We start from the raw sequence: 15,209 nt of genomic DNA on the forward strand, positions 1-15,209 counted from the left end.
TTGTAGAATGGGGAAGTATGTAGGCAGGTAGATATAGCATTATGCCCAGCCACTAATTTATTTTTTGTCTCCATGGATTTACCTAATTTGAACTTTTTATATAAACACAATCTTGAAAAAAAACTTTATTTCTAAAAAAAAAAAAACTTTATTTCTGAAACAAAAGTACAGTGTATAATAATCTCAACACTTAGGTAAGCTCCAATTACTTTTTTTTTTCTTTTCCGAGGTAAGGTCTCACTCTAGCCCAGAGACCTGAAATTCACTATGTAATCTTAGGGTGGCCTCGAACTCACAGTAATCCTCCTACCTCTCTACCTCCTGAGTGCTGGGATTAAAGGCGTGCACCACCATGCCCGGCTTCTAATGAAAATTTTAAATATCAATTCAATAAATATAACTGAGTTCTTACCATGTACCAGGCATAATTTCAGAACCAGGAAATGCAGTGCCAAATAAAGAAAAAAGTCTCTGTTCTCAGAGGTGGTACAGGAATTACAAAAGAAAAGAGAATATAATGAAATGGCATGTTGGTAGCATAGATACTTTAGCTCATGTGGATCAAGAAAGCCTGTCTGAAGAGATAATATTCAGTCACTGCATGCATGCCATGGCAAGGCTGCAACTGCCAAGATCCTGGAGGCAGAAACCTCAGAACTGTAAAGGATAGTCGAAGTAGAGCTTGTCTGTTAAAAGAAGGTAAGGCTACAGAGGCCAGAAGAGGACATTCGTAGGTCACAGTGGAAAGGACAGGTTTTATTTCAAGCGTAATAGGATGCTATGGGGAAGGAGGAAGGACAATGAAGCCAGACAACTTATACAGGGTAAGAAAACTAAAAAAGTAGCCAGGAGTGGTGGTGCACACCTTTGGTCCTAGCACTTGAGAGGCAGAGGTAGGAGGATCGCCCTGAGTTCAAGGCCACCCTGAGACTACATAGTGAATTCCAGGTCAGCCTGGAATAGAGAGAAGAATCAGTGGTTAAAGGCATTTGATTGGAAAGCCTGATGGCCTGGGTTTGACTCTCCAGTGCCTAGGTAAAGGCAGATGCACAAAGTAGTGCATGCATCTGTATTGTGCAGTGTCAAGAGGTCTTGGCAGTCCATTTTCATTTCTCTTTTAAATCCATTCTTGCCCTGATCGAAAATAAATTATTTTTTTTTCAAGATTTACTTTTTGATATTTGTTAGAAACACAGAGAGAGAATGAGCATGTCAGGGCTTTTAGTCACTGCAAACAAACTCCAGACCCATGAACCTCCACGAGCATCTGGCTAACGTGAAACCTGGAGAATCGAACCTGGGTCCTTACACTTCGCAAGCATGCGCCTTAACCACTAAGCCATCTCTCCAACCCGAAAGCAATTTTTTTATTAAAGACTCTTAAAAAAAAAAAGACTCTTGTTAGCTGGGCATGGTGGCACATGCCTTTAAACCCAGCACTTGGGAGGCAGAGGTAGGAGGATCACGGTGAGTTTGAGGCTCCTCAGATTATATAGTGAATTCTAGGACAGCCTGGGCTAGAGTGAGACGCTGCCTCAAAACATCAAAAAATAAATAAATAAAAAAAGAAAAGACTCATATTGTAAATATGCTTTAAAATACCACCTGAAAAGATGTGATTATTAGCAAGTAGGGATGAGAGAAGTGAAGCAGGGGAGGATTTTTCATTATACCTTCTACCTTTTTTGGGGGGGGGTGGGTGTTGAGGTAGGGTCTCATTCTAGCCCAGAATGATGTAGAATTCACTATGTAGTCTCAGGAGGGCCTCAGACTCATAACAATCCTCCTACCTCTGTCTCCCGAGTGCTGGGATTAAAGGTATGCACCACCATGCCTGGCTAAGTTTGTTTTGTTTTATTGAGGTAGGCTCTTGTACTAGCCCAGTCTTTAAAAAAAAATGCTATTTACAGGGCTGGAGAGATGGCCTAACGGTTAAGGTGCATGCCTGCAAAGTCTAAGGACCTGGGTTCGATTCTCCAGGTCCCACGTAAGCCAGATGCACATGGTGACACATGCATCTAGAGTTTGTGTGCAGTGGCTAGAGGTAATGGCATGCTCATTCTCACTCTCCCTCTGTGTGTAATAAATAAATAAAAATAAAACATCTAAAACAATACTATTTACAGGGCTGGAGAGATGGTATAGCTGTTAAGGCATTTACTTTGCCTGTGAAGCCAAAGGACCCAGGTTCGATTCTCCAGGAACCAAGTAAGCCACAAGGTGGCGCATGCATGTGGAGTTCGTTTACAGTGGCTGAAGGCCTTGGTGCATCCATTCTCTCTCTCTCAAGTAAATAACATAAAAATGTGTAAACTGAACTGGAGAGATGGCTTGGTGGTTAAGATGCTTGTCTGCAAAGCCAAAGAATCCCAGTTCAATTCCCTAGGACCCATGTGAATCAGATATACATAGTGGTGCATGCATCTGGAGTTTGTTTGCAGTGGTTGAAGGTCCTGACGTCCATTCTCTTTCTAATAAATAAGTTAGATGTGTATTTTTTTTTTCAATATGTGACTTAAAATATAAAAAAAAGACTGAGGGCTAAGTAACATAATTAGGAAAATACAGGAAGCTGAGTATTTTGCAGGGTAATTTGCCTGGTATGTGTTATTTGTAGATAAGAAAAATGACAGCCTATACCTTCTTATTTAGCACAGTGTCTGGCATTCGGAATCACTTCAAACTTAAATCTCTTTATTTGTACAGCACCAAAAAATATTGACATAAAGAGACAACCAAAGGAAGCACAGGTGTATAAGAATGTGCTTAAGTTCAGTCATCACTTACTATCATATGTCTTAAATAAAAATGCAAATAAAAAAAAATTGCAAGTAATCTAAGGAAGGGGCTTGCTGGCAGAGAGGTACTCTACCTTCAAATATAACCCGAAGGTAACAGCTCTTCCAGTGAGAGCCTAGGCCATGACCAGCATTATCTCTTATTCAGTCCCTCACAAGAATATTTTTTTCTTTTTGTTTTTATTTTTTAATTTTTAAAAATTTATTTATTTGAGAGCGACAGACACAGAGAGAAAGACAGATAGAGGGGGAGAGAGAGAATGGGCATGCCAGGGCTTCCAGCCTCTGCAAATGAACTCCAGACGCGTGCGCCCCCTTGTGCATCTGGCTAACGTGGGACCTGGGGAACCGAGCCTCGAACCAGGGTCCTTAGGCTTCACAGGCAAGTGCTTAACCGCTAAGCCATCTCTCCAGCCCTCTTTTTGTTTTTTTTGAGGTAGGGTCTCACTCTAGCCCAGGCTAACCTGGAATTCACTATGTAGTCTCAGGGTGGCCTCGAACTGATGGTGATCCTCTTACCTCTGCCTCCCGGGTGCTGGGATTAAAGGTCTGTGCCACCACGCCCGGCTATTTTACTTTTTATGTCTCCTCATTAACCCCTAAATTTAAATTCCAAACAGCTGCTAAAGCAATCCCTTTGATATCTAAGTCACTTCTCTGTTGTAATCTCCAGTGTGTCCCCATCACTTTGCACCCCTCACTGTGGTTACCTTCTATGACCTTCTACCACTCTTTCCTCTAGTCACTGAACTCCAGCCACATTGCTCCTACCCGCTGACTATGCTGCACTCTCTAATTCAGTCCTCTATTTCTGTCCCTCCAGCTAAGAACACTCTTCTTCCAGATACTGCCTGAAGACTGCCTTTCAAATACTATTCTGGCTACTCTGCCAATGTGTTACCCTACTTTTTATGTTCACATATAAACACATAAACATTTGTGTAAACATAATTTGTTTATCTGTCTACCCTCTCCTCCAATGTCATGTAAGTAATAGGTGGACAGAACCTTTGTTTTCTTCTCAGTACACAGAGCAGCATATGCATATGGCAGACATTTATGCATTTATTTAATAATTGTTTATTTCTAAGAGACAAAGAGAAAGAATGGCCACACCAAGGCCTCTTGCCACTACAAACAAACTCCAGGTGGACGCACCACTTTGTGCACCCAGCTTTATGTGGGCAATGGGAAAAGAACCTGAGCCAGACAGAACCTGAGCCAGACTTTTCAAGTAAGTTCCTTTCACCATGAGCAAGCCCTGCAGCCCCCCCCCTTTCTTTTTTAGAACAAAAACATAACATTTAGAAAGGGAATAATTAGGGGCTAGAGGGATGGCTTAGTGGTTAAGGCATTTGCCTGCAAAGCCAAAGTATCCAGGTTTGATTCCCCATGACCCACATTAACCAGATGTGTCTGGAGTTCATCTGCAGTAGCTGGAGGCCCTAGTATGCCCATTTTCTCTCTCTCTATCCCTCATTCTCTCAAATAAATAAATAATATTTTTTAAAAAGCAAGGGAATAATTAGGATGAAAAGAGATAGTGGCTAGGAAAACTATTCCTATGTATTTTTACTCATAATATGTCATCATTTGCATAAAAGAGAAACAAGGTTGGAGAGATGGCTTAGCAGTTAAGATGCTTGTCTATAAAGCCAAAGGACTCAAGCATGATAACCCAGAACTCATGAAAACCAGATACACAAGGTGGCATATGCATCTGGAATTTGCAGCGGAGGAAGGCCCTGGCCGACCCATTCTCTCTCTAACAAGTAGAAAATAAATGTGTGTGTGTGTTTTTAAAGAGAGAAACATCTGCTAGGCTGAAAGGATGGCTTAGTGGTTAAGGTAAATGCCTGCAAAGTCTAACAACTGGAGTTCAATTCCCTAATACTCACATAAAGCCAGATTCACAAAGTGGCACATGCATCTAGAGTTTGTTTAGAGACGCTGGCACACTCATTTTGCCTGTCTCTCTTCTAATGCTCTATGCTTGGAAATAAAAAATAAATTTAAAAAAGAAAAAGATAAATTAGCTACAAATGCCTACTATCTTTGTTATGCTAATACCACAACCAATACCTATATGTGGAGTGATCACACTTCTTCATGAACTGTCAAAGACCAGATTTCTTTAATTTATGTGTGTGAGTATGTGAGAGCACATGTAGGCCAACCTCCAGGTATCTGTTCTCTCCTTTTGTAGGACAGGGGCTCTTGTTTTTGTTGCTGGTAGGTGTGTCAGTCTAGCTGGCCCATGAGCTTCCATACTTCGCTGGCTAAGCCTCCCAGTCACAGACATCCTGGGATTAGAGGGTATGCTACTTTACATTCAGCGTGTGTTGGGGACTCAAACAGGCAGGCTTGCCAGCAAGTGCTCTGATGACCAGATTTTCTTGTTGTGAGGTAGAATCTCCCTCTGGTCCAGGCTGACCTGGAACTCACTCTGTAGCCCAGGGCTGGCCTTAGTCTCATGGCAATCCTTCTACTTCTGACCCCCAAAGTAATACCAGTATTCTGGGGCCTTAGCAGGTTAAATACTCCACCAAGCAGCCTAAATAGTAATAGGGTTTTTTTTTTTTAATTTTTATTAACATTTTCCATGATTATAAAATATATCCCATGGTAATTCCCTCCCTCCCTACCCCCACACTTTCCCATTTGAAATTCCATTCTCCATCATATTACCTCCCCCTAAATAGTAATAGTTTTATGTCTTGTTTCAGTGAAAGAAGACAACGGAAAGAGGTCAGTGGTGACTTGGGAACATAGAGCTGTCAGCTCACCTCAGAGGCATTGGTCAGTTAGATCTCTACAGTGTTGTTAGATAGCTTCAGTCAGTAAGGATAATGGGGTCTCCAATATTAATAGAAAACCTCTGAGCCTTTTTTCCCCCTTTAATCTGCTCTTGCCTTTAATCCCAGCACTCAGGGAGGCAGAGGTAGGAGGATCGTCATGATTTGGAAACCACCCTGAGACTACATAGTGAATTCTAGGTCAGCCTGGGCTAGAGCAAAACCCTAACAAAGAGGAATAGGTCTGTTCTTAGAGCTGGGTGTGGTGCTCACTCTTCTATATTAAATTATTAATATATATACAGTTGCATCAAAAAATATTAAGCCTGGTGTGGTGGTGCACGCCTTTAATCCCAGTACTCAGAAGGCAGGGGTAAGAGGCTCACTGTGAATTTGAGGCCAGGCTGGGACTACAGAGTGAGATCCAGGTCAGCGTGATCTAGAATGAGACCCTACCTTGAAAAAACTACAATTAAACAAATGAATAAGTAAGAACATTAAGTAGAAATGTACTCCTATTAATTACAATAAGAAGATTAATATTTGATTTTAAAAATATTTTTTCTTGCTGGGCGTGGTGGCGCACGCCTTTAGTCCCAGCATTCAGGAGGCAGAAGTAGGTGGATTGCTGTGAGTTCAAGGCCACCCTGAGACTCCATAGTGAATTCCAGGTCAGCCTGGGCCAGAAGTGAGACCCTACTTTAAAAAACAAAACAAAACAAAAAATAAATAAAAGAAAGGCAGGACAGAGAGAATCACTGTACTTGCAACACAGTCTTGTGTTTTGGAAACTGCCCTGGGTAGTGTGAAACAGATTTACTGGATTGCCTGCATGGAGACCCCATGAAGCCATGATGACGAACCATGGGTTGCAGTGGAGACCCAGTGGAAATACTGGGACCATGAGACAGCTGCTAAGGAGAGCTGCCTTGCTGGAGGAAGTTTTTCAGGACAATGGGTAGCCTAGCTGGAAGGGTAGAAGTGGAACTTCAGAGACTTGTTGCTGGTTAGCATTATTGGACTTGGAGATTTGTCACTAACTAGAGTTGTTGGACTTGGGAACTACAGTTTGATGTGTGCCCTGGTTGTTTTAAATCTTGTATTGGTTAACTATTTATTAGCTGTACCCAATGCCATCATTGCAGTGTAAATGTTGATACTGTGCCATTATGTTTTTTTGGTATTATGGCTCAGTTAAAAGATCTCAGACTATGGGAATGTTTGAATATCACTGGGATTGATAAAAACTATGTGAACTTTTAAAAACTGTATTTATTTATTTTTATTTGAGGGGACAGTAAGAGACAGATAGAAAGAATGGGTATGCCAGGGCCTTCAGCCACTGCAAATGAACTCTAGATGCATGTACCACCATAAGCATCTGGCTTACGTGAGTCCTGGGAACTGAACTGGGGTCTTCTGGCTTTGCAGACAAGTGCCTTAACCACTAAGCCATCTCTCCAACCCTACTATGTGAACTTTTAAAGTTGGTATGAATGCATTGTATTTGATATCATGTATGATTATCAGTTTATGGAGGTGAGGGGAAGAATGTGGCGGTTTGATTCAGGTGTCTCCCACAAACTTAAAGTGTTCTGGATGCTAGGTTCCCAGCTGGTGGAGATTTGGGAATTAACGCCTTCTGGAGGCAGTGTATTCTTGGGGCAGGCTTGCGGGTATTATAGCCAGTTTCCCCTTGCAAGTGTATGGCGCAATCTCCTGTTCCTGTTGTCTACCTGATGTTTCTCAGGAGGTGATATTCACCCTTTATTCATGCCATCATTTTTCCCTGCATCATGGAGCTTCCCCTTGAGCCTGTAAGCCAAAATAAACCTCTTTGGTGATTCTTGCCAGCAATGCAAATCTGACAATAACACATGGATGTTGGGAAAATGGGCCCAGGACAGCATGCTTTGGAAGCAAGCACCTTTATCCACTGGGCCATCTCCCCAGGCTGACAATTTTACATGGGCTGTGGTGATTGAACCCAGGTGTTAATGCTTGTAAGGCAAGCTATCTTTCCTGCCTGAACATTCTCTGTTTATAAAATTTGGTATGATTCACTCAAGGCAATACTGTCATCTGAATATACACATATTTCCAAAATCCCCACTGTGTAAACCATCTGTTTGGAAGCTGAACTTGGTCACCAAGAGTGCACGTGTCAAAAAAGATAACAGGGCTAGAGGGATTGCTTAGAGTTAAGGTGTTTGCCTGCAAAGCCAATGGCTGGAGGCCCTGGTGCACCCATTCTCTCCCTCTCTCTCCGTCTTTCACTGTAAAATAAATAAATAAAAATATTTTTAAAAAAGGATTCAAGTCAAACTCAGATTTGATCAATCTGCTCTTCTGCTGAATGTTGAAGGATCTGAATTCCAATCTACTAATACTTTCCCCATATATTTCAAATAATTTTCAACAATGGAGGAAATGTAATAAAGTATCATAAGATAAGGCTCAAAGCCAATCTGGATTGTGCATCTCACCTTAAATAAAAAGTGAACAGAATAAATTTTTTTTTTTTTTTTTTTAAGGGGCAGCTGGAGAGATGGCTTTGCGATTAAGGCATTTGCATGCAAAGACAAAGGATCCTAGTTCAATTCTCTAGCCACAAAGCAAGATGCACATGCATCTGGAGTTTGTCTGCAGTGGCTGGAGGCCCGCCCCTTCTCTCTCTCTCTGCCTCTTTCTGTCTCTCAAATAAATAAATAAATATTTTTTTAAAAAGCGAACAGTGTTTTCTCATATAACTGTGCCTTCTACAATGGCAAAGCAAAGCATGGTCTATAACTCTATGTTCAAAGGAAAAGATTCAGAGATACTAAAAGTCCTTGCATCCCTTTTATCTATTAAACACAGGTAACATACATGACAATTATAAATTTGAACCTTCAACAGTCCTTTACTTATAGTTGATGATAACTGCGAGCAAAATTATTTTGAAGAATAAAAACAGCAAAACCTTTTGATTTCTTCACATCAGGTTCAGGTTCAGATTCTCGGATGAATTGCCCCAAGTCACTGACTCTTCCAAATGTCATCTTCCTAAATTAGGATAAAAAGAATATAATTTCTCAAAATTAAACCAACCTTAAGCAGCTCAACTAAATTTACAAAGCTAGAAATGACTTGTAACAACTGTTATTCAAAGTAGAGCTTATTTGAAACACAACTTCCTTCTAGAGACTAAAATCATCTTTAATTCAATGGAAGTCCCAAAATAATTTATAAAACATGACAGTAGGTAACTCATAGTTCATACAAAAAGAACAGGCACAAGAATAGCTTAGATAATTTTGCAAAAGAGCAAAACTGCAGGATTTGCTCCAGCATGATCATGTTATAAAGGCGGAAGTGAGAGGGTGAAATTGTGCTTCACTGGTACAGTGTGTGCTTAGCATGTGTAAGATCCTAGGCTCAATCCTTAACACCGAAACCAAAACACAGTAAGATCTACAAAATTTATGAATGACAACACAAAACACAGAATTGAAGAGCCGGGAGTGACCAAAAAACAAAACAAAACAAAACAAAAAGCAAACAAACAAAAAACCCCCACAGAATTGAGGGCAATATCAATTACATAAATATCAGCAACTAAGGGCTATAGAGATGACTTGGTGGTTAAGGTGTTTGCCTGTGAAGCCAAGTTTGACTCCCCAGATCCCACATAAGCCCGATGCAGAAGGTGATGCTTGCACAAGGTGGCAGACACATCTGGAGTGAGTTTCATTGCAATGGTTGGACGCCCTGGGGCACCAAATCTCTTTTTTGTTCTCTCATTTAAAAAAAAAAAAAAAAAGGCGAGGCGAGGTGGCACATGCCTTTAATTCCAGCACTTGGGAGGCAAGGGTAGGAGGATTGCTGTGAGTTCACAGCCACACTGAGACTCCATAGTGAATTCCAGGCCAGCCTGGGCTAGAGTGAGACCCTATCTCAAAAAACCAAAAAACAAACTAACAAAAAAGGCTGGTTTGTTGGGCCTGCCTCAGAACAAAAAAAAATCCAAAAAACAAAAAAACCAAAAATGTACAACAGGGCTTGGGAGATGGCTTACTAGGTAAGGAGTTTGCCTGCAAACCCTAAGGACCCATGTTTGACTCTCCAGATCCCACATAAGCCAGACGCACAAGATGACACAAGGTTGAACATGCGCATGAGAACCTGGAGTTAGACTCCAGTGGCTGGAGGTCCTGGCACACCAATTCATCTCCCTATATATAATAATAATTGCTATAATAGCAATTACCTTGAACAGTAAGAGGAGAAAATGATCATTGGTATATAATTAAAAGAATTATTGAATTTATTTGTCACTTATTGAAACAAGCTGAATTTCAAAAGAATATTTGTAATTAAAGGTTAAAAGAAAGACATTTCTAATCTATATACAATTTACTTCAAAGGCAAAAGGGACCATATTTTAGATCTAATTTACTATTTTACTTAGTATTTAGGCTCTTATTTAGTAAGACATATACAAATGCCAACATACCAGCTGATAAAATTTGTCTTGGGAAGAAGCTGAGAGATGCAAAAATCAAAATAAAACAAACATTGAAAACCTTTAGAGATGAAGAAAACTCATTACTTTTCTGACCTAATTTATAAAGTAGGTTTTTTAAATGTACTGAGGGGCTGAGGAGGTGACTCAGTGGGTGAAGAGCACATTGCCCAAGTGGAGGAGGTGAGCTGGATCCCAGACCCCGCATAGAAACTGGAAGCTATGGTGGGTTGGGGAAGAGCATTTCGCAGAAGCTTGTGGCAAGTACAACAGAACAGTAGAGGATCCAGATGGAGAAACCCTGGCTCAAATGAGGTGGGCAGGCAAGAACCAACCTTAAAATTATCCTATGACTTCACACACACACACACACACACACACACACACACACGCACCTCCACTTCACACTTATGTACATATAAATAAAATTAAAAATGGAAAGCTGAGCATGGTGGCGTAGGCCTTTAATCCCAGCACTTGGGAGGCAGAGGTAGGAGGATCGCCACGAGTTTGAGACCACCCTGAGACGACATAGTGAATTCCAGGTCAACAGGAGCTACAGCAAGACCATGCCTCAAAAACAAACCAAAAAAAAAAAAAATTTTTTTTTAAATGGAGCTAGGCATGAAGGTACACACCTTTAATCCCTGCACTCTGGAGGCAGAAGTAGGATATCTGCTGTGAATACAAGGCCAGCCTGGAACTACAGAGCGAGTTCCAGGTAAGCCTAACGAAAGTGAGACTTTACCTCAAACAGATTAAGTAGCATGCCAAGAGGCAGTCACAAGCACAATGATAACCCAAGAAGCCCTCCAGAGACTCTCCTTTAACCACCATGCTATACTACATGTGGAATCAGGGCACATAATAAAGACATCAGACACATTCAATTAAAATTTTACAAAACATGCTAAATTCTTTATACGTGTAAAAACATGTAAACAGACACGAGCTGTGCTCACCCTGCATATGTGCGCTGATATAAAGACTCTGGATCCAGACTTGCAGCATCCACAACTATTGCTTCATCAAAATTTTTCAAGATTTTAATACTGGCTTTTTTCATACTAGACTGCAACAGAAATGGTAAAATTAGTAGTATGTTACTCAACAAACAAATTAGCCCTATACCACCCCTCCAAGGCTCAGGGAACCTAGTTGAAGAAGGAGGGAAAAGAATGTAAGAGTGCTGTGAAACATTGTCTTCTAGATATGATATGACCATTAACAGTCATGAATTCACAAAAGCTATGGTATCCTGCACATGATTGAGACTGCCAATACTTCACAAATAATGATTGCAGAATACCCAAGACTCCACACCCCCTTGATTACCTAATATTAGCTAATGCTTACAAGGAAAGGGCAAGTCAGGCTCATTAGTGGTGTGGCCACTGGTAAGTTGTCATTCCATGGTAAACAACCTTCTACCCACGATCATGCAAGCAACTCTGATTTAACTCAATGGTTAAACAAACAGGTGCTAGGTGTGATGGTGCAAGCCTTTAATCCCAGCACTCAGGAGGCAGAGATAGGATAGTTGAGAGTTCAAACCTATACTGAGACTGGGCTAAAATGAGACCCTACCTCAACCCCGTGCCCCAAAAAGAGGCATGTAAGATGGGGATTACTGGGGAAGAAGGGAGTTAATGGGAGGGAGATAAGAGGATAGTTGAGGAAAATAAGATCAAAATTTACATACATATGAAACTGTCAAAAACGGAATAAAAAAGTTTAAAAACAAACTACTGCTAACTTAGATATATGAGAGATTAGCATGATTTTCCATAGTGTTTCAAATATGTATTGTTTTTCCTTCAAGACCTTCACTACTGAGTTGTGTTTTTTTAACATTTTACTTATTTAAATTTTTTAACCCATTCTGTAGGTTGCCTCTGCTTTATTCACAATGTCTTTTGCAGTGCAAAATCTTTGTAATTTCATGAGGTCCCAGTGATTAATCTGTGGTTTTATTGCCTGAGCAACTGGGGTTGTATTCAGAAAGTCTTTGCCAAGACCAATATGTTGAAGGGTTTCCCCTATATGTCTGATAGAGGATTAATATCTAGGATATACAAAGAACTCAAAAAGTTAAGTAATGAGGAATCAAACAAGCCAATCAAAAAATGGGCTATGGAGTTAAATAGAGAGTTCTCAAAGGAAGAAATACGAATGGCATATAAGCATCTAAAAAAATGTTCTACATCGCGAGTCATCAGGGAAATGCAGATTAAAACTACATTGAGATTCCATCTCATTCCTGTCAGATTGGCTACCATCATGAAAACAAATGATCATAAATGTTGGCAGGGATGTGGAAAAAGAGGAACCCTTCTACACTGTTGGTGGGAATGCAATCTGGTCCAGCCATTGTGGAAATCAGTATGGAGGTTCCTAAAACAGCTAAAGATTGACCTACCATATGACCCAGCTATAGCACTCCTAGGCATATATCCTAAGGACTCATCTCATTTCCTTAGAAGTACATGCTCTGAAAGGCCCAAGAATTCAGAAGCTCAGAAATACTATCACACTCCAAAGGGAGCTTAAGCGGGTCCCCTGCATACCTCAAACTCCAGGCTTTACTCTCTGTTAGAAGTAAGTAAAGAATCCCTCTTCTCATTATATCAGAGCCCGCTCCTAATATAAAACTAGGTAAAAAGGCATGAGATAGCCCTCAAGGATGGGAAATAAGTAACGAAGTGAACCACTTATTTGGTTTCTGTAAATAGCCTGCACTATAAGCCTTACACTATAAGCCGTAATAGCCCACACTGTTAGCATTAGTAGCTCGCACCATAAGGTATAACAGCCTGCCTCAGACCACCAAGGTCACAGGAGGCTGATACCATACTCTGCTACCCCCACCTAAGGAATTGCACAAAGGCTGACCTCCAAGGTCATAGGAGACTGGTACCACACTCTGCTACTCCCACCCAAGGACCTGCGCAAATGCTGACCACCAAGGTCATAAACTAATTGGCTTAGAAACTATGGGGTGGCACAAACTGACTGGCTAACACCCTGCGGGGCTCCTAATATTAGAAAATGATTGGTCTAATGCACAGGCTTTATTAGAAACCCTATAAAAACTGTCTTGTTCCTGCATTCGGGGCTCTGCAGTCCTCTACCCCTGTGAGGTGTACGACTGTGGGCCCCAGCACGCTTGGAATAAAATCATCTTGCAGTTTGCATCAAGTGATTTGGGGTGTCGCCTTATCCGGGCAGAGCGTGGGGGCCCCCTGCAGGGTTTTTTTCCTACAGCTCAACCATGTTTACTGCTGCTCAATTTATAATAGCTGGGAAATGGAACCAGCCTAGATGTCCCTCAACTGATGAGTGGATAATGAAGATGTGGCACATTTATACAATGGAGTTCTACTCAGCGGTAAAGAAAAATGAAGTTATTAAATTTGCAGAAAAATGGATGGACCTGGAAAGGATTATACTAAGTGAGGTAACCCAGGCCCAGAAAGCCAAGCACCACATGTTCTCCCTCATATGTGGATCCTAGCTACAGATGACTGAGCTTCTGCGTGAAAAGGAAGAAACTCAGTAGCAGAGGCCAGTAAGTTAAAAAGGAGATATAAAGGGAAGAGAAAGGAAGGGAGGAGGGGGCTGGTATTGTATATATATGTAAGTACAATAATTGAGATGGGGAGGGGATATGATGGAGAATGGAATTTCAAAGGGGAAAGTCGGGGGGGAGAAGGGAGGTTATTACCATGGGATACTTTTTATTATAATGGAAAATGTTAATAAAAATTGAGAAAAAAAATTTTTTAAATTTATTTTTGTTTTTTTGAGGTAAGGTCTCACTGTAGCTCAGGCTGACCTGGAATTCAGTCTCAGGGTGGCCTCAAACTCACGGCAAGCCTCCTACCTCTGCCTCTCCAGTGCTGTGATCAAAGGCGTGTGCCAGGTTACCCAGGGCCCAGCTTGCTTATTTATTTTTAAGGAGGGGTTAATGAGCATGCCAAGGCCTCCAGCTGCTGTAAACAAACTCCAGATGCATGCACTATTCTGTGCATCTGGCTTTACATGGGTTCTGGGGATTCAAACCTGGTCGTTAGGATTTGCAGGCAAGTGCCTTAACTGCTGAACCATCTCTTCAACCCCTACTGAGAAGTTTAATGGCAAAGATTCTGAAACATACCCTTAAATTTTAGTGAAAGGAAAAGAGTACAAGATTAAAATGTGCACTATATATATGATTTGTATGCCAAATCCATTTTGTTTGCATGGATACACATGGACCACAGTGTGTGTGGAAGTCAGAGGCTTCCCCAAGGTACCAGCCCTCAACTTCCACTGTATTTGAGACAGGGTCTATTTCTGTTGACCACTACACACATCAGGCTAGCTGGCCCATTAGCGTCCAGGATTATACTGGCTTTGCTTCCCATCTTGCTCTTTTGATTTTTTTTTTGTTTGTTTGTTTTTTCAAGGTAGGGTCTCACTGTAGCTCAGGCTGACATGGAATTCACTATGTAGTTTCAGGGTTGCCTCGAACTCACAGCAATCCTCCTACCTCTGCCTCCTGAGTGCTGGGATTAAAGGTGTGCGCCACCACTCTCGTTTGAAAATTTTTCACTAATTGCCTGCACGTATGTGGCCATGTGAAAAAAAGGTAAAGAACCCTTTCCACAGTGACTATCTAGTTGAGGACAGTAAGTTGCCTTCTAGCATTCTACCCCTCCCCATCCCCACAAAAAAGGGGAGAAAGAAGTGGTGTTTTCATGAAACACAGGGTTTGGCCAGGTATGGTGGGTGCATATCTTTAGTGCCAGCACTTGGAAGGCTGAGGTAGGAGGATTTCTGTGAGTTCAAGGCCAGTGTGGTACTGACTACAGAGTAAGTTCCAAATCAGCCTGGGCTAGAGTGAGATGGTGCCTCAGAAAAAAACGACAATAACAACAACAACAAAAAACCAAGCCGGGCGTGGTGGCGCATGCCTTTAATCCCAGCACTCGGGAGGCAGAGGTAGGAGGAGTGCCATGAGTTCAAGGCCACCCTGAGGCTACAGAGTGAATTTCAGGTCAGCCTGGGCTAAAGTGAGACCCTACCTTGAAAAACAAAAAAAAGAATTAAAAAAAAAACAACACAGAAGAA

At 41.4% G+C, this 15,209-nt stretch overlaps 1 protein-coding gene across 2 annotated transcripts in view; it reads right to left on the reverse strand.

Annotated features, from left to right (window-relative positions):
* Akap10 (A-kinase anchoring protein 10) overlaps nucleotides 1–15,209 on the reverse strand; it is a 91,619-nt gene that overhangs the window by 6,859 nt on the left and 69,551 nt on the right. For both annotated transcript variants that reach the window (XM_045131676.1, XM_045131677.1), the window contains 2 exons: nucleotides 11,060–11,169; nucleotides 8,556–8,638 (listed from right to left, as the gene is read on the reverse strand). In XM_045131676.1, the coding sequence (XP_044987611.1) occupies nucleotides 8,556–8,638; nucleotides 11,060–11,169 (193 nt within the window). The remainder of the gene's footprint in view (nucleotides 1–8,555; nucleotides 8,639–11,059; nucleotides 11,170–15,209) is intronic.

Source organism: Jaculus jaculus, chromosome 12 (assembly GCF_020740685.1).
Source record: "Jaculus jaculus isolate mJacJac1 chromosome 12, mJacJac1.mat.Y.cur, whole genome shotgun sequence".
Taxonomy (NCBI): Eukaryota; Metazoa; Chordata; class Mammalia; order Rodentia; family Dipodidae; genus Jaculus; species Jaculus jaculus.